Below are 17,009 nucleotides of genomic sequence, written 5' to 3' on the forward strand. Positions count from 1 at the left end.
TCCCTGAAACAAAACAAACTGGAAAAAAAGAAACAAGTGGGAGAAATGAGTGCGTGTTTGTGTTGCTCGTGTTCCTCTCACCGTGTGTGACAGCCTTTCTGCCGCTGGCCATGATGCCGTCACACAGCTGGATGATCTTTGGGATGCTGATAATCTGCTTGGAGTGATAGCGCTCATAAGACAGCAGCACCAGGAAGAAAAAGATGTTGGGAATGATGGCCTCCGAATCTCTGTGCGTGAAGTGAAACAGTTATTTTAGTTTTACGTGACAGCTTTGTAATATTAAGCCAACAGACAGCGAGTGGAAGCAGACTTTAATCACATATGAACAGTAACCACATAAGATTTCTGAGACTGATGTTTAACAGTGAGAAAACTTACCTGAACTGCCCGACTTCAATGTACTCGAACTGCTTTAGGACGAAGCCTATGAACACCTGAAACATACAGAAATGTCTCAGTGAGCTAATATACATAATTTTAAGATATATACTTGCAAAACATTTGCATAAGTGTGCTTATTCTTTTTATACCTGATCCGAGTCCAGCAGGCAGTAGTTGACTCTGAGCTGCACCAGCTGGGCGAGCAGGTCCAGCACTTGTCTCTGCAGGGCCACAGAGGTGCTGGTGGTGTACTGCTTCAGAGCTTTGATCACCAGCGGCTCAAAGAGTCGGATGTGGTTGTGGATGGCGTTCTGGGGAAAACAGAGAGAGGAGGATCACAGCTTTCAGATCAGTAGAAATCCACGTAGTGATCTCCGACATATTTTTTTAGATGTTCACATGTATAATCTCGGTATGAAAAAGCAGCAGGATGACGCAAGTTTACCTTGTCTCCTCTGTTACGTGTTGCATTTGCGATGTTGGACCTCAGCTGGTTGGAGGCTTTTTGCATCACATCAAACCATCTTCAAGTGAAGAAAAAAGGAAAGTTTTTTTTTTATTTTTTTTTTATCTTACATGGGCACATCTATGCAAAAAGTTATTGGTATCAATTCATCTGGACGCATGTTATGTCATATCATGCACACAAATGTGAACGCCTGCTTCCATCTGTGTTGCTGGAACTCACCCCGAGGTGTCCTGCTCATGTTCAGCTTGTACCATGTTACGCAGACTTGCGTCGGCGAGAGCCTGGGTGAAGTGTGTGTACGGAGCCATGAAGCAGTAGTGGTAGAGGCCGGGTCGCAGGCTGGAGGAGCCCAGACGGAGAGCCTTGCCCTGGGAACGACTCGGTCCACTCAGGACACCCTCATACTGGGAGGCCAGGTTGGTACCAAACAGGGTCTTCAACAACTGAGGAATAAAACATTTTTAAGATTCAGGTCGTAGAAAGAGCTAAACAGAACTTTCTTGGTAGTCTCGCACACTGACATGATATTTGCTTCTAAGGACGTAGATAAGGGGAGTACACAAGAGCTAATGTGGCTTTAGTTCAGCCCTGCTACCAAGTAGGCTGTCCCACCCCGTGAGGCAGCAGAAACACATCATCATGGCTTGAATAAACACAGGTTGGCAAACAGAAACCCATTTCTCTGAAACTAATCAAATCATTACATTTTACCATCGTTACTCTTGTGCGATGCTGGCCTTCCCCTACCCTTCATTCTAGTTAGCATTTCTAAGAGTCCGGGAATTTATTCATGTTAAAAACTGAATACTGGATAGTCATCCAGAAAGGATAATACTATGTGTCCCTCGCCACATAAATATGGATGTATGGAACCATCGCACAGGGAACCCAACGCCTTTACAGGCCCTGTCGGCAGGAACCAGCCTCACTCTGCGTGGAGTCGCACCGGTTAAGACACACTGCTCAGTGCTGTAACCATCAAGACCGCCACACACGGAAAATGTGACAGTAGAATAAACTAAATCTACAAATTGAGAGATGTGCACACACAGATTACTGACCTGCTGCACACAAACAGTAGCCATGGTTGGTTCTCTGGAGAAGCAGGACTTGAGGTAGCCCAAAATTTCCTCCACACACTGACAGAAAAAAAAAGAAGACATTATTACATTCTGTTGATTCCAGTAAGAATGGACAATAAATCTGAAATCATTGATATTGACACTTTGAGAATGTCCAATAGAGAAATCATCTTTACTTTGCCGATGTCGTGAAGTGTGGCGAGCTCCAGCAGCTGAGACAGAACATCTAAAGTGGACCGCAGGAAACTTCCAAACTTCTCCTGGCTGCTGTGGAGGTCCAACGTCACCTAGGAGACAGCAAAGTACAATATTTCCCACCACCACTCTTCTGCAAAACATCATGCAACACTGTTGATGTGAGAAGATGTGTAGTCTGACCTTGTAGTTGGTGTGTGTAGCCTTCAGCACGTCGTAGAGCTTGAGGTACGGGGGCAGGTGGTAGAAGCTGCCAAGGGTGGTAGATTTGTTCACGGCTGTTGACCCTGTGCCGTCCGCTGGCCTGCCTGCTCCCAAACAAAACACAGACGACAACTTATGAAATATTCAGACACTCATTAGAGAGGTGAGCCGTGCCGGTGTCGGAACATGGCGGGGTGGGCGTGTACCTGTGTTGACCTCGTTGCTTTTCTTTGGGCTCATGGGGGCGACGCTGGGCTCAACACCCTCCTTCTCCTTGCCTTTCCTGCGGATAGGACTGAGGGAGGGGGTGTTGCTCAGGGAGGGGAGAGCAGCCTAAAAGAGTAGGGAACAGAGTACAAAAAAACTCAACACTGGACTTCCTGGAGATGGAAGTTGTAGTCAGGAGCAGATAAATGTAAAATGTGGCTTAAATATTCACTTTGACTAGGAGCCAATCAAACTAAAAAACACAATCCTTCCTTCCATCAGACTTGCCTTAACAGCTGGTCCTGGTGGAGTGTCGTCCAGCACATGGGCGCAGATGTTGAGCACCTTCATCAGGTGGGAGAAGAGCTGCTCCACCATGACCACCAGGGAACGTTCTGACAGCGCCGCCCAGGGTTCCTCCATCTTGTTTGGGCCTCCACTGGTGTTCCCACTGCTGCCTTCCTCCTCTCCAGCCCAGGGGTTGCGCATGCATTTAGGAGCCACAGCTGGAAATGTGATTAACAGACCTGTTAGTCAATAACAGGACATTTGTTTTGCCTGGAAACTTGATTTGAGCAAAAAAACAGTACACGTCATTTCAAGCCACATGGGGGAAATCTTCTTGAGGATTACAAACCAGCAAGCAGGTTGCCAGAAAGCAGGAGTGCATCTTGATGTGAAGAGAGATCCAGCGGAAACCAGGCAGAGGACAGTAAAGAGAGCACCATGTTGGCCATTCCTACTGTCAGAGTCCTCCGCTCGGTGTCTGGTGCAGATGAAGTGGTTGAAGATGAAGGAGCAGCGCTGGGCTGAGACAAACTGCAGAAACAGGGGGACAAAGACAGAAGATCATCAGCCAGAATAAAAGAAAAGAAACTGAAAATAAAGAACAAGAGGAACGTTTTTTTCAGAAGAATAACATACCCATGGAGGCATTAAATAAAATAAGTAAGAGATCGAGGGGTTGGGGGGGGGGGGGGGGGGCACACCAACCTGAGGGCTCTGCCTCTGCTGCGGTTCAGACTAGAACGGGAAGAGAAGTGGCTGCTGGAGCTGACGTAGCCACAGTGCCAGCCGGTGCTCCAAGTGCCCACCGGAAAATTTGAAGCCAGGAGGCACAAAGCCTCACAGCAGCCGAACTGCAGAGAAAGACAGAAGAATAGGGATTCAAAATGTTACACAAAGAAAAAACACGACACGGACCAGAAAGTTGCTGTAGAAGTAGGCAAAAAAATGTTTTTTAATCGAAATGCTAAAAAAGAAAACACGTACAGTTAGGGCTCTGGAGGTGGACGAGGTGAAAGCGTGAGAGACGGCAGTGACAACTCTGGACAAGTTGTTCTCCAACGTGACATCGGAGACGGCGCTGGACAGGTTGAAGCCTCGGTACGTCCTGGAACACAGAAAAGGTCAAAGGTTGCTCTGAAGTTGGCTCGTACACTTTTGTTTGTTTGCAAACACTTAGTTCATAAAACAGTTTACATGGAAAAGACATTTAACACGAGAAGGCAACAATAATTGGTACAATAAGACACACTGCGGTGTGTCAAACTAACAAACCTGATAATGTTGTAAATGGGGACATACGATGCTCATCTGAAATCGTTTATTTTGTATTTTTTAAGGACTCCACTACATGAGCTTTGCATGAGTCACAGTTCAAAAACTCCCTTTTTATTTTATAAGACCCCTTTATGCAGTTATATTCTGTTCACCCTCCGTCTGAAACATGCAGCTTTAGTTTCTGTCTCTTTAAGGCTCCCTCCCTTAATATCCCAAACTTCCAGATGTTTTGACCCCCTGAGACTGAGCGGGTGGATGGGTGTGCCCGGACCACATGACCATATGAAGAAATCTGTGTTGAGTTGATGTCATCTCTTTGTGAACTCAATGCTCAAAGCAGTTTAAACCGTCAGCTATTTTTTCTTAAAAACAACAACAACAAACTTGTAACTCATTATTTTCTTTGGTCACATGTAATATAAACATTATCGTAACATTACTGTCAGAGTTGGTGTTTACCTTGTGATTGTGCTAACGGTGAACTGGGAGGGGGGTTGTGCCTCATGCATAAGCAGCTGCAGGTAGACTGAACTCTGGTCCCGGGCGATCGCCACGACCGGGTCCACCTGGCCCTGGTCGCAGTCATAGAACAACCTGGGAACCAGTCTGGTAGAGAGACGGGCGCAGAGACGAGCGACGGGTCAGAGGACAACGAGAGAGAGTAAATCCAGAGATGCATGATATAGCCAACACGCTATGTGGAAAGATATCTTGTACCTGCTGACAGTAGAGGCGGCCACGTGTCGCACTCTCGGATCATCATCTCCCAACAGACGTATGACCACATCGTTCAGGACTCGTTCTTGCAGCCGCAGCCGCTAGATAAAGGAATGTGAACACATTCAGGACCACAGTCAGCAGCTGAATGTTCACAAGTGGAAATGAGACGCCGTGCAAGTGTGGTCGAAAAACATTTCAAGACATGTATTTTGGAAGGTGGACAGGAAGATTTACCCCAGTGTAGTGATGATCTCCTTTATGCAACGTCTCAGTTTTCCTCTCCAAGAAATTAACTAATCTAAAACACAGGAAAGAGTGAAAATCTTTACTGGGGAATCACATACTTATACATTGCATCCAACAAGCATGGAAACATATAGGATATTAAATTCATCCTACCGGAAGTCCAACTCAGCCAGAGTTTCCAAGAGCTCAGTGCGAACGAGCCAATAGGAGGAGTCCCTCAATGCAAACAGGTCTATGACCAACTGCAGGCCGAGCTCACTCAGGGTGCTGCTGCACACGGTCATGATGCAGTGCTGAGACACACACACAAAAAAACAAAGATCAGACTCACAAACACACAGATCACCGACACCTTCGCACAGATCTGCCTTACCCTCACTGCAGAGCACGCCATCTTGCAGGTGACGGAGGATACGTCTTTCAGAGTTTTCCGGAGCAAAGGTACCAAGTCCACCAGGGACACAGGGTTACCTGGAGGGCAGGTGAGACGAGCACCCTTTATTTATACTTTCTAATCTTTTTACATTGTCTGTGCCAAGACAAACACACCTCGGCAAACACACTAACCTGTTGCGCTCTGCACACTGGCCAGCCAAGTGTGTATGTTGTAGCGTGTTTTGGTGAGTGCGGCCTGTATGATGGCTCCACAGAGGATGGCCATGGCCCCTCTGATCTGGGGGTCCCCGTGGTCGATGAGGCACAGGACATCACTGATATACTGCTGCTCTGCAAGGACGTAGAAAGAGAGAGAGCAGCGTCAAAGACAGAGCTAACAGCACATAAATACCGTTGTCAATTTATGCAATACTTAATATAACTGGTATATTTCTAAAAAAAAAAAAAAAAAAAAATTAGTTTGAAATAAGACGTTCCTATGTTTCAGAAGTTGAAACTGAGTGATTTTAGCTGCGGGGGTGGGTCCATAAAACATTTAGCTAAAACTCATACCAGGTGTAAAGCACAATCTAAATAGGACAGTATTAGGATTTATTTATTTTTTTCCCCCCTCCTACCTTCTACTGGGAGGCCGTCCAGCGGCTCCAGGTAGAGGGAGTTAAAGAAGGCTTCAGGATGCAGCGCTGCTGCGGCTCCAACACAGCTGACCGCCAAAGCCTTCACACTCACTCGCACCTCTTTGTCAGGAATCAAACCTGAAAGTCACAAAGCAAATATTGGCACATAAATTTTTTTTTTTTTTAAAATGCGCACTGATAAGGACACCTCAAATAAGTTTAAAAAGAAAAAGTAGAGTAGTGGAGAAGCTGTCTTTTGCTGTTGGAGACTTGTCATCCTAAGTTAAAGTTACATTGAAAAGCATTTTTGTGTCATTTTGAACAGTTCAGATTTCCACTCACCATTTTTTTGCCCTGTCAGCAGGAAGGAAGCAGAAAGAAGCCGCACACAGTGCACCAGTGGCTCCACCCCCTTGTCTGTATAGTGTCCAATCGGACCCTTTATCCGTGATGGCTGACAGACAGACAGAGCAGTTACATAATTAGATGCAGAATCATCTTGTCACTTCACGGAGACATTTGTGTGGGTGTGACTTTACCTTATTATCAGGTTCGGGTTCGGCGGGTTCGTCCTTTGGTATGAAGCGGTCCACACTGCTGTCTGAACCCTGTCGGTTGTGACCTCGGCCTTCGAAGAGATGAGGCTTGCTCAGAGCTGCACACAACACAGACACAATAACCATTAGTGAGGCCTTATAGCAATAAGCAGAGCCTGCCTGTGTCTCTGTGTGTGTCTCTCTCTCTGTGTGTGTGTGTGTGTGTGTGTGTGTGTGTGTGTGTGTGTGTGTGTGTGTGTGTGTGTGTGTGTGTGTGTGTGTGTGTGTGCATAAACACACCCAGCGCTGACTGTGCGAACGGTTCTAGGGGTTCTTCTTGGGAGGAAGATGGTGCTCCTTCATCTTCTTCATCCTGTAGTGTTCCGATCTGCATCCCAGAGTACTGACTCTCACTGCCATCCAGGACCTTATGCAGAAACACACACACAAAACCAAAACATCTCCAGCAGGGAACAAAGCTTCATTTAAAAAAAAAAATACGCCAGGATTTCTCTCGGTTTGAAATGCAACTGCATGCAAAGGGTACCGAAGTAGTTTCGACCCACTGAGTTAGATTTGCTTGATTGACATGACAAATGACTAAAACAGCAAGTCAAACACACATTCTCCTATTGAAGGTCTACTTCATCATGCTCGGGTCGACACAACTGGAAGCAAATCAACTGCATTCAGGAATAAGCACAGGCTTGAGAAGTTCTGCAATTGTGGTCGACACAATCCAGAGGAAGAGCAAGCTTTTGATCCAAAATGTATTATCCCCTAAATTGTTTTTACTAAGATAAACTACTCCAAGCACGTGATTTTTAGGTCATTTACATGATCTTTTACAGAGAACTTGTTTGCCGACAAGTTGTCTTTGCAGCAAAATAATAATAATAATAATTTAAAAAAAAAATCTTGATTGAAATATATATATATATATTGTCTTATTTTCCAGGTTTGGCTTTCGCTGGAACAAAAGCCCGTCACAGCCTCTCCAAATGATAAGAAAAATAATTCGGGAGCAGCTCGCCTTCATTCCTCATACTTATTGCAAGCCAGTAACATGGGATGTCAGGGTTGGTAGTTTTTACAAATGTCTTTCAAAAGCATCTGGTCTTTGGGAGGGAATCACTCGCAATGAGGAAAAGAGGGGGGGGGGCAGGGTTTTAACGCATCGTCATTGACAACAAGAGGAGAAAAAATTAACAAGCCGGGAAGATTCAGTGCATAGGTTGAGACGAACAAGCCAACGGAAGGAGAAAGAACGAAGAAAGCCTTTTGAGACAAGCAAGCCCCGCCCACTATGTTGAAAAGTGTCCAATCGGCTGACCTTGTCACTAGTGCTAGAGGAGGAGGTGGCATAGAAGGAGGAAGAGGAGGAGAAAGAGAAAGAGGATGACGAAGAGGAAGCGATGTAGATAGAGGAGTCGCTGTCTGGGGCGTCGGGACCCTCGGTGGAAGTTGGTGAGGGTGGGGACGGCTCGGTCACCCGCGGCAACGGAGAACGCGACTGCGACGAAGTGAGGAGAAGGATGGAGGAGATGGGGGCCAGACCATAGAGGTAGAACTGTTAGAAAGGTTTTGTGGTCTGTGATTGACTTCACGATGCAACAAAAAAAATGCTTTGTGAGGACCAATTATAAAAGTATAAAATTAGTATTATCTAATGCATTTTGTACTTCGATAATTACTTATTGTAGAAACCATATTTCCTCAAAAATATAAGATTCTATTTTTCTTCTGATGATGTTTTTGAAAGAAGTGAATATGGGTTCCTGTGTTACAGAATCAAATTTAAAAAGCTTTAATGTTGCTCGGCTAGAAAGTTTCTTCTTTAAAAGTCCTCTGTCCTGAAAGCATTAGTGCGTATTTCTTGCCCAGTTTTCTAATAACCAACATGTTTTACTGCCAAAAAAAGAGAATAATTCCTGAGTAGTGAAAGGAGTCCAAAAAAAAAAAAAAAAAAAAAAAAAATCTCCCAATATTTTTACACCAGCGTCATGATCAGGAGAACAAAAAGACTGAATGACAACTATTGACAGTGAATCAATCCAAAGTCTTCTAAAATGTGGGCGACTGGTTGCAAATTTTGCTTTACTGAAGTATTTCATGATTCACTCTGATAAACTGTATTATGCAAAAAGGAGGGTTTGGAAAGAGAAGGTTCATCTTATATTCTGGCAAATGTGCTATTAAATATAACTGTCATACAGTTTTCCTGTGGGATAAGCCCACAACAAGACTATGGCCCTAATTCTTTGTTCTCTATATTTTAAGCTCTGACATAATTATCATCATTTTGATTTCAAATTGTACCCAGCAAGATAGATTTTTCCAAAGCACCCAGTTGCCACCAAAAAAGTCTGATGTTATTACTACATAGCATGAACTGCAGCATGCTGGTGGCTGTAGGGGATTTGTTAGAAACATGCAGAACAACTGAGAAGCTCGTCTAATGCTTAAAAAAAAGTGAAGGGAATGGAGGCAAGAATGAAAATTAGTCCACTCTACAAAATGTAATTCTATGAAGAGTAGCAGTGCCGTTAGGGACGTTAAGGGTCATGGTAAATTATAGCATTAGACGGTAATTAAATCAGTTATTGTCAAGGGAAGCACGCTGTCTCTCTGTATTTCACACAAACAGACAGAAGTAATGAACTGTCTGTTCAAGCTGAAGTCTCAAAGCAAATTAAATATCAGTTGCTTGTCCACAGTCGCACTGACCAGTTCTGCTACATCTGAAGGGGTGACGGCGGAGTCCGGGCCCTCCGTGGTGGTCTGGGAGGAGTCGCTGGGTGGAAGCGAGCGATCATTAGTGCTTAGTAGTGTGCCGCCTTCTCCCAGGGGTCCTCCTTCTGGAGTGGCGTTCTCCGGCGTGGTGTAGTCGGCTGTCTCCGGGGTAACGTTGGCCCCGCCGCTGGAGCTCCGACTCAGCATTTCCTCCTCGTTTTCATTGGGTGACTCGGGAGTGCCCGACGCGGACGTCCCGCCGCCGCCACCTTGCTCCGAGGAGGCGCTGAGGTCCACGGAGTCACCGGGCTGCAGAGTGTGCTGAGAGGAACGCGGCTGCTCGGTAATGATGTCGACCTGAGCCGCAGAGGAGCCGTCCGCACCGACGACCGACGCTGAAGTCCAACAAACACAAAAAAACCCGGTATTTTCATCTTTTTTTAAAAAAATATATTTTCTGAGGTGTTGACATCCAGTTTTAGACTTTGAAGTTGCTAATTACTTCACATTTGCCTCCAGGTGGGCGCTTCTTACCTGTGAAGGCACCAGGAGTGACCTCAGTCCTCTCGGGGTCATCCTCCAAACCATCCTCCTCCCCAGAAAGTATTTTACCTGGAAAGAACAGGTGTATCATCAACGAGAGACATCGGCATCAACACCGCAAGAGAGGGAAAGACATAAAAGCCCAGGTGGGGCAATTTACATCCGACTGAGTCCAAGATATATATATATGTATATATAAATATATAAATGTAACTTTAACAACATATTAAGAATTTAAAGGTGAATCCACTGCCTTAAATGACTCAGTCGAAGGTAAAGATGCCCGAGCCCTGATTGAAACGTCGGTAGACGTGAGCAGAGGAGATAAGTAGACTAGTCACCTCTCTGTTTCCTGAGAAGGAGTGGACTGCAGGAGGACCCTCCCCCTGCTGCGAACGGCAGGAAGATAGGAAGCAGAGACAGGAGGTAGGTGAGGAGCAGAAAAGCGGCAAAAGCTCAGAATTGTAAGACGACGGGGGAAATGAGTTAGGAAGCAAAGAAAAAGGCGATGAACACAGATCGGAGCAGAAACTAGACTGAAGCACCGGCACGGATTTCCTAGCATGATCAGGGTAAGTAAATGAATTATAAGCCACCTGAAGCAGATAAATTGGCGTCCAGAGCGCTAGGTGACTAGCTAAATACTTTAAAGCCCATATTACGTCTTACAGCAGGGATAACGAGCTTAATGACCCAAGTCCTAATTGTTTGATGCGATTACCAATTAGCTCGAGGATGCTGCCAGAGCGCGCGCGGCTCTCGATGTCCTGGCGGAAGACGGTGCCGTGTGCAATGCTGCCGGCGGTGATGAGCATGTGCAGGAGCTCCGGCGGGGGGGTCCTGAACACCTGCTGCAGGAGCTCCAGAGCAGCTGTGACCACGTTGTGATCCCAGTGCTGCGTGTAGTGCAGGGTCAGCTCGTACACCTTCAGAACACACACACACACATTATATATACACACACACACACACACACACACACACACACACACACACACACACACACACACACACACACACACACACACACACTCCCTCTTTGATGTACACAGTCACTCTCACCTGCAGCAGTTGTTCAGGTGTCGGCTGAACATCAGCCTCTTTTCTCATGACTCCAAAGCTTCCTTTGAGGCTGGTGGTGTTGACTTGCTGCTGCAGGAGGGGCATCAGGTAGCGAAGGGTCAGCAGCACCCCCAGAATCAGGTGGCTGGGATGTTCTTCATCCACAGGAACCACCAGGCCTGGAACAGGATAGAAAGACACGGGGTTGTTTCCTACTGTAGCTAAAACCAATATATAACCAAATGAACTCAAACGTTAGCCGAAATAAGAAAAAGTAGTAAAGTAGAAAAGGAGTGGGCGACCTACCCAGCAGCACATTAAGGAGCCAGGTGTAGAAGTAGCTGGTGCGTCTGGAGTGTTGGCACACGCCGACGGCCGAGCTGGCGGCCGTCCGTCTGATCGTGGGAGAGCTGGACTTCAGGTTGGCCACGAAAGACTTGAGCAGCACCTGGAACAAAAGTGACGAGACCAACAATGAAAGTGAGCTACCAGGATGTAAAGATATGCTGGCGCCCGGACAGATATGGTTGTTCACTACAATAAAAACGTAGCTCCGTTTTAGGAGTGGATACCTTGATCTCGCCGTCATTGGCAAAGTGTCCCAAGCACGCCATGATCTTGGGCATTGCTGCAGCCAGTGTCTCCTGCACCGTCTCCTCCTGCCGCTTAGTGATTCTGGAGAGGCACGGCAGCAGGTTGACCAGATAAGGTCTGGAGAGACAGTGAAAGGGACAAGTATGAAAACACGACAAAAAATAAACGACAAACGAGCATTTCAAAAAGAGTCAGATTGTGTTACCGTCACCAAAAGAATGTAAAAATTCTGCAGTTTTTTTTTATTTATTTCCATCTTCCACTTGATTATGTGAATGAAATAAAAATGCCATTTTTCAGGTATGCGTGTGTTCATACCTGCATTTCTGCGGTCTGATGAGGTGGGCGAGCTCAGCAAACCTCCACAAGGCTGCCCTCAGACTCCGAGAGGCACCGTTCTACAGAGGCGCACAGACACTCGTTAATAAAACCACATCTGCTATCAGACTCATGTTTTAGGAAAAACATCAACATTTTTCACACTTTAAGTAAGACAAATTTGAAACCCCAGTTATTCATCTGTGAGAACAGTAGTCTCCCTATTCAGAACCATGTCTCATTACCTTTTTAATTTCTTTGTACAGCTCCAGCTGCAGTCGAGGCAAGTTGGAGTCCATCAGCGCCTGAAGATAAAAGTCAAAAGCAAAATGAATGATTTTACAACAACATCAACAACAAAAATGGCATTATTGTTTTAATGTATATTTTGATAATTATTCCTCTACTCATTTGTCAAATTGTATACCAACTGAAAATGTATTGATGATCAATTTATTGTTGGTCTAAAAAAAAAAATTAAAAAAAAAGATCCTGCTCACTTTGATGATTTTGTTCAGGCACTCATCGGCTACCATCCGGACATCTGATTCGCTGTCATCACTGCAGAGCAGGAACATCTCCATGGCGATGCCAAGCAGTTTCTGAAACTCTGGGGATGTTCTGTTCCCAGGACCATAGAGACAAAAAGTCAGACGAATATTAGTACACATAAACATGTTAAGACACCTGCAGCCTTTTAACATGAACTCACTCACACAAAAAGTGACCATCAAGGAGCATTAGGACTTTTTTTCCCCACGGAGGACATTTTGGCATTAAACACTGATACCCAGTTAAAGTCCTAACATGCAGGAGCTCTATTTGTTAGTGTACTAATAAGTAAGTACGCCACCTGGAACCAAGCATGAGAGTGGCAAAAGCACAGTTGCAAACGTAGGCTGTATATCTAAAGATGGATGACACGTCGCCACTTAGTGAAGCCAAAATATCAGAGGAATCGGTGCTGCCATCATGTGCAATAGCGGCCGGGTGGGCAGACGTGGTTTGGATGTCCCACTCCTGGTCACTACGTCACCAGGCATTCATCGCACAACCTGACATGCATCAAATGGATGTCGTGGAGTCTGACAGATTTCATCGACTCCGTCTCACACGGCGTGACGTGCAGTAAACATATTCGTTGTTGTCGTACCATGTAAACATGCCCTTCCTCGGACATTTGATTAAAACAAAGCCATGCGTGTACTTTTTCCTACTCTGGGGGAAGTCCTAAAAGATTAGTACAAGATTTGACTGAAACAAAGCAGATTTGAGTTCAAATGACAAGAAATACCTCAGTGACTGAGCCACAATGTTTTCACATATTGTCAAGCAGTGGGTCACCCTGTCCTTCTTTGTGGTGGCTTGCTCCTTTTTTCTGTGGAAGCATGAGGAGAAAACAGAAGACAAGCAGAGAGAGATCAGGCCGAGAGACTGAGGCGATGCCTTCGTGAAATTAAGCTGCCGGAAGTCATGGCAGCTCTAAACAGGATCAGAATTAAATCTTTTGCTCGTGGACAAAAAGAAGTCGTCTCCTGCACCGTCTCCTCAATGGATAGACAGTGACACACCTCCCCTCTGTAGATGCAACAGAAAGGACCTGAACTAAAGAGAGCCCCAGGTGGCCACGAAAAGAATCACAGTGTACATTTAAATCCAAGCCAACAGTGCGCTTTGATTTTTTTTTTTTTTTTTTAAAGGATAAACTACCTTTTTAAAATTATTGTGTCAAGACACTGAGTGTAAAACTCACAAGATGACAATTTGAGACCTATTTATGCTTTAACTTTACATACAGCTCCAGCCTCACATGACATAAAGCATATATCAGAGTAACAGACTCCAGCAACATGAAACCGGTCACATCCGGTGGGATTTATTTTTAGGATAAGTATGTTTTTCAGTACTACTGATGGGACACAGAAAGAGACATCATTAGGGTACCGTGACATCATTCACTGGTGTGTGAATGAATATAAACCTCCTCTTCAAAAGACTTCATGCAAATATAATAATAAACGTTGTTCACAACAACGTGGAAGCGTCCCATGTTAAGGCACGTGGTCGGAGGTTGAAGCAGGTCACATATTGTTGATGATATTAACTCGTGTCGTGAACCCGTCCGCGGGCCTTCTTGTTGATGATATTAACTCGTGCCGTGAACCCGTCCACGGGCCTTCTTGTTGTTGATATTAACTCGTGTCGTGAACCCGTCCACGGGCCTTCCTGTTGATGATATTAACTCGTGTCGTGAACCCGTCCGCGGGCCTTCCTGTTGATGATATTAACTCGTGTCGTGAACCCGTCCACGGGCCTTCCTGTTGATGATATTAACTCGTGTCGTGAACCCGTCCGCGGGCCTTCCTGTTGATGATATTAACTCGTGTCGTGAACCCGTCCGCGGGCCTTCCTGTTGTTGATATTAACTCGTGTCGTGAACCCGTCCGCGGGCCTTCCTGTTGATGATATTAACTCGTGTCGTGAACCCGTCCGCGGGCCTTCTTGTTGTTGATATTAACTCGTGTCGTGAACCCGTCCGCGGGCCTTCTTGTTGTTGATATTAACTCGTGTCGTGAACCCGTCCGCGGGCCTTCTTGTTGATGATATTAACTCGTGTCGTGAACCCGTCCGCGGGCCTTCCTGTTGATGATATTAACTCGTGTCGTGAACCCGTCCGCGGGCCTTCTTGTTGATGATATTAACTCGTGTCGTGAACCCGTCCGCGGGCCTTCCTGTTGATGATATTAACTCGTGTCGTGAACCCGTCCGCGGGCCTTCTTGTTGATGATATTAACTCGTGTCGTGAACCCGTCCGCGGGCCTTCCTGTTGTTGATATTAACTCGTGTCGTGAACCCGTCCGCGGGCCTTCCTGTTGTTGATATTAACTCGTGTCGTGAACCCGTCCACGGGCCTTCTTGTTGATGATATTAACTCGTGTCGTGAACCCGTCCGCGGGCCTTCCTGTTGTTGATATTAACTCGTGCCGTGAACCCGTCCACGGGCCTTCTTGTTGATGATATTAACTCGTGTCGTGAACCCGTCCACGGGCCTTCTTGTTGATGGTATTAACTCGTGTCGTGAACCCGTCCACGGGCCTTCCTGTTGTTGATATTAACTCGTGTCGTGAACCCGTCCACGGGCCTTCCTGTTGATGGTATTAACTCGTGTCGTGAACCCGTCCACGGGCCTTCCTGTTGTTGATATTAACTCGTGCCGTGAACCCGTCCGCGGGCCTTCTTGTTGTTGATATTAACTCGTGTCGTGAACCCGTCCGCGGGCCTTCCTGTTGATGGTATTAACTCCTGTCGTGAACCCGTCCACGGGCCTTCCTGTTGTTGATATTAACTCGTGCCGTGAACCCGTCCACGGGCCTTCTTGTTGATGATATTAACTCGTGTCGTGAACCCGTCCACGGGCCTTCTTGTTGATGGTATTAACTCGTGTCGTGAACCCGTCCACGGGCCTTCCTGTTGTTGATATTAACTCGTGTCGTGAACCCGTCCACGGGCCTTCCTGTTGATGGTATTAACTCGTGTCGTGAACCCGTCCACGGGCCTTCCTGTTGTTGATATTAACTCGTGCCGTGAACCCGTCCGCGGGCCTTCTTGTTGTTGATATTAACTCGTGTCGTGAACCCGTCCGCGGGCCTTCTTGTTGATGATATTAACTCGTGTCGTGAACCCGTCCACGGGCCTTCCTGTTGATGATATTAACTCGTGTCGTGAACCCGTCCACGGGCCTTCTTGTTGATGATATTAACTCGTGTCGTGAACCCGTCCACGGGCCTTCTTGTTGGTGATATTAACTCGTGTCGTGAACCCGTCCGCGGGCCTTCTTGTTGATGATATTAACTCGTGTCGTGAACCCGTCCACGGGCCTTCTTGTTGATGATATTAACTCGTGTCGTGAACCCGTCCGCGGGCCTTCTTGTTGATGATATTAACTCGTGTCGTGAACCCGTCCGCGGGCCTTCTTGTTGATGATATTAACTCGTGTCGTGAACCCGTCCACGGGCCTTCTTGTTGATGATATTAACTCGTGTCGTGAACCCGTCCACGGGCCTTCCTGTTGTTGATATTAACTCGTGTCGTGAACCCGTCCGCGGGCCTTCTTGTTGATGATATTAACTCGTGTCGTGAACCCGTCCGCGGGCCTTCTTGTTGATGATATTAACTCGTGTCGTGAACCCGTCCACGGGCCTTCCTGACTCTGTCACAGCTGCGCGCGCATCTTCTCCTGTGATGGCTGGTCCCGAGCATTAAAACGTGCCAGGCTGACGATCACGTTAACGCGAGGCGGTAGAGACTCGATGCTCGGAAACGAGTCGATCTAAACAACAACAACAACAACAACAAAATGTCCGAGAAGTTTTAAATCGCCGCTGAGCCCCGTCGGCGTCACGAGCACCAGCTCGTCTGTTAAACCTCGGGAAGCTAACGCTGCTAGCAGGCTAAGCTAAGTGTTTAGCCCAACGGCTGTTCAAACTCCGCTGGACCAACAAAAAAAAACCACACTCACTGTCTCTGGACGAGCTCCTCGGCGGTCGGCGGTCCCTGCTGCTGCTGGAAAGACTTCAGAGACTCGAAGGCCTTCATCAGTTTCTCCATCGTGGCCATTTTAACGAGCTCGGCCGGACGAGCTAATATTTACTACGCGAGCTAACCAGCTAGCACAGAAGCGGCGCGAGAGCAGGAGGCGCGTCGTGCGACGAGAGTGCTCACACTGCTCGCGACGACTACCACCGGCTCCCCACCTGCTCTTCTTGAGATATGGCTCTTATTCGTTCACAATATTACTCCTAAATGAACCAAATGTTGGTTGACAACGAGCCATCTTTGATGCAGCTTCGCGTTCCCCCCCCCGAGCCAATCACACCAGGAAGTGGCATATATGACAGCTTGCTGGAGAGGGGCGGGGCTTGCAACGACAGCGGCCAATCAGACTGCGGCTATACACTGACTGACTTGCTAAAGAACCAATGAGTGGCTGGTACTTTTTTTTTCTTTTGTTGTTATTGTTGCTGTCACGGGACCCATGAAATTCAGACTGCAGGACAGATTTGCTCAATCTTTTACCTTTTTTTTAATTATTATTATGAGTGGACGAGTAGGAATAAAGATGAAAAGCACTTGCAGTGCT

At 46.6% G+C, this 17,009-nt stretch overlaps 1 protein-coding gene and 1 non-coding gene across 6 annotated transcripts in view; both read right to left on the bottom strand.

The window, feature by feature from the left end:
- The window catches only part of htt (huntingtin), a 29,937-nt gene extending 13,185 nt beyond the window's left edge, over positions 1 to 16,752 (bottom strand). For 3 of the 5 annotated variants that reach the window (XM_069704905.1, XM_069704903.1, XM_069704902.1), the window contains exons 1-35: positions 16,389 to 16,752; positions 13,164 to 13,247; positions 12,370 to 12,490; positions 12,115 to 12,174; positions 11,870 to 11,949; positions 11,530 to 11,668; positions 11,264 to 11,405; positions 10,958 to 11,136; positions 10,617 to 10,821; positions 10,237 to 10,284; positions 9,887 to 9,964; positions 9,347 to 9,747; positions 6,920 to 7,046; positions 6,623 to 6,738; positions 6,426 to 6,537; positions 6,084 to 6,221; positions 5,638 to 5,796; positions 5,444 to 5,541; positions 5,224 to 5,363; positions 5,059 to 5,122; positions 4,822 to 4,922; positions 4,564 to 4,710; positions 3,814 to 3,934; positions 3,535 to 3,680; positions 3,179 to 3,360; positions 2,830 to 3,047; positions 2,541 to 2,667; positions 2,314 to 2,438; positions 2,112 to 2,222; positions 1,915 to 1,992; positions 1,073 to 1,296; positions 830 to 908; positions 534 to 695; positions 382 to 437; positions 82 to 230 (exon numbers count right to left, since the gene is read on the bottom strand). In XM_069704905.1, coding sequence (XP_069561006.1) covers positions 82 to 230; positions 382 to 437; positions 534 to 695; positions 830 to 908; positions 1,073 to 1,296; positions 1,915 to 1,992; positions 2,112 to 2,222; positions 2,314 to 2,438; positions 2,541 to 2,667; positions 2,830 to 3,047; positions 3,179 to 3,360; positions 3,535 to 3,680; positions 3,814 to 3,934; positions 4,564 to 4,710; positions 4,822 to 4,922; positions 5,059 to 5,122; positions 5,224 to 5,363; positions 5,444 to 5,541; positions 5,638 to 5,796; positions 6,084 to 6,221; positions 6,426 to 6,537; positions 6,623 to 6,738; positions 6,920 to 7,046; positions 9,347 to 9,747; positions 9,887 to 9,964; positions 10,237 to 10,284; positions 10,617 to 10,821; positions 10,958 to 11,136; positions 11,264 to 11,405; positions 11,530 to 11,668; positions 11,870 to 11,949; positions 12,115 to 12,174; positions 12,370 to 12,490; positions 13,164 to 13,247; positions 16,389 to 16,486 — 4,615 coding nt within the window. In that variant the 5' untranslated portion in view covers positions 16,487 to 16,752. Of the gene's footprint in view, positions 1 to 81; positions 231 to 381; positions 438 to 533; positions 696 to 829; positions 909 to 1,072; positions 1,297 to 1,914; positions 1,993 to 2,111; positions 2,223 to 2,313; positions 2,439 to 2,540; positions 2,668 to 2,829; positions 3,048 to 3,178; positions 3,361 to 3,534; positions 3,681 to 3,813; positions 3,935 to 4,563; positions 4,711 to 4,821; positions 4,923 to 5,058; positions 5,123 to 5,223; positions 5,364 to 5,443; positions 5,542 to 5,637; positions 5,797 to 6,083; positions 6,222 to 6,425; positions 6,538 to 6,622; positions 6,739 to 6,919; positions 7,047 to 7,952; positions 8,133 to 9,346; positions 9,748 to 9,886; positions 9,965 to 10,236; positions 10,285 to 10,616; positions 10,822 to 10,957; positions 11,137 to 11,263; positions 11,406 to 11,529; positions 11,669 to 11,869; positions 11,950 to 12,114; positions 12,175 to 12,369; positions 12,491 to 13,163; positions 13,248 to 16,388 lie in introns of all 5 variants that reach the window. The other 2 variants (XM_069704901.1, XM_069704904.1) reach the window with 2 other exon arrangements.
- LOC138624697 (small Cajal body-specific RNA 14) lies at positions 1,715 to 1,844 on the bottom strand. The gene has a single exon (XR_011311176.1). It is a non-coding gene; the product is annotated as a small Cajal body-specific RNA 14 (non-coding RNA).
- Positions 16,753 to 17,009: the final 257 nt, after the last annotated feature.

Source organism: Brachyistius frenatus, unplaced genomic scaffold, assembly GCF_029030835.1.
Source record: "Brachyistius frenatus isolate BFR_SWC_R1_liver_20210118 unplaced genomic scaffold, ASM2903083v1 Contig_53, whole genome shotgun sequence".
Lineage (NCBI taxonomy): Eukaryota > Metazoa > Chordata > Actinopteri > Embiotocidae > Brachyistius > Brachyistius frenatus.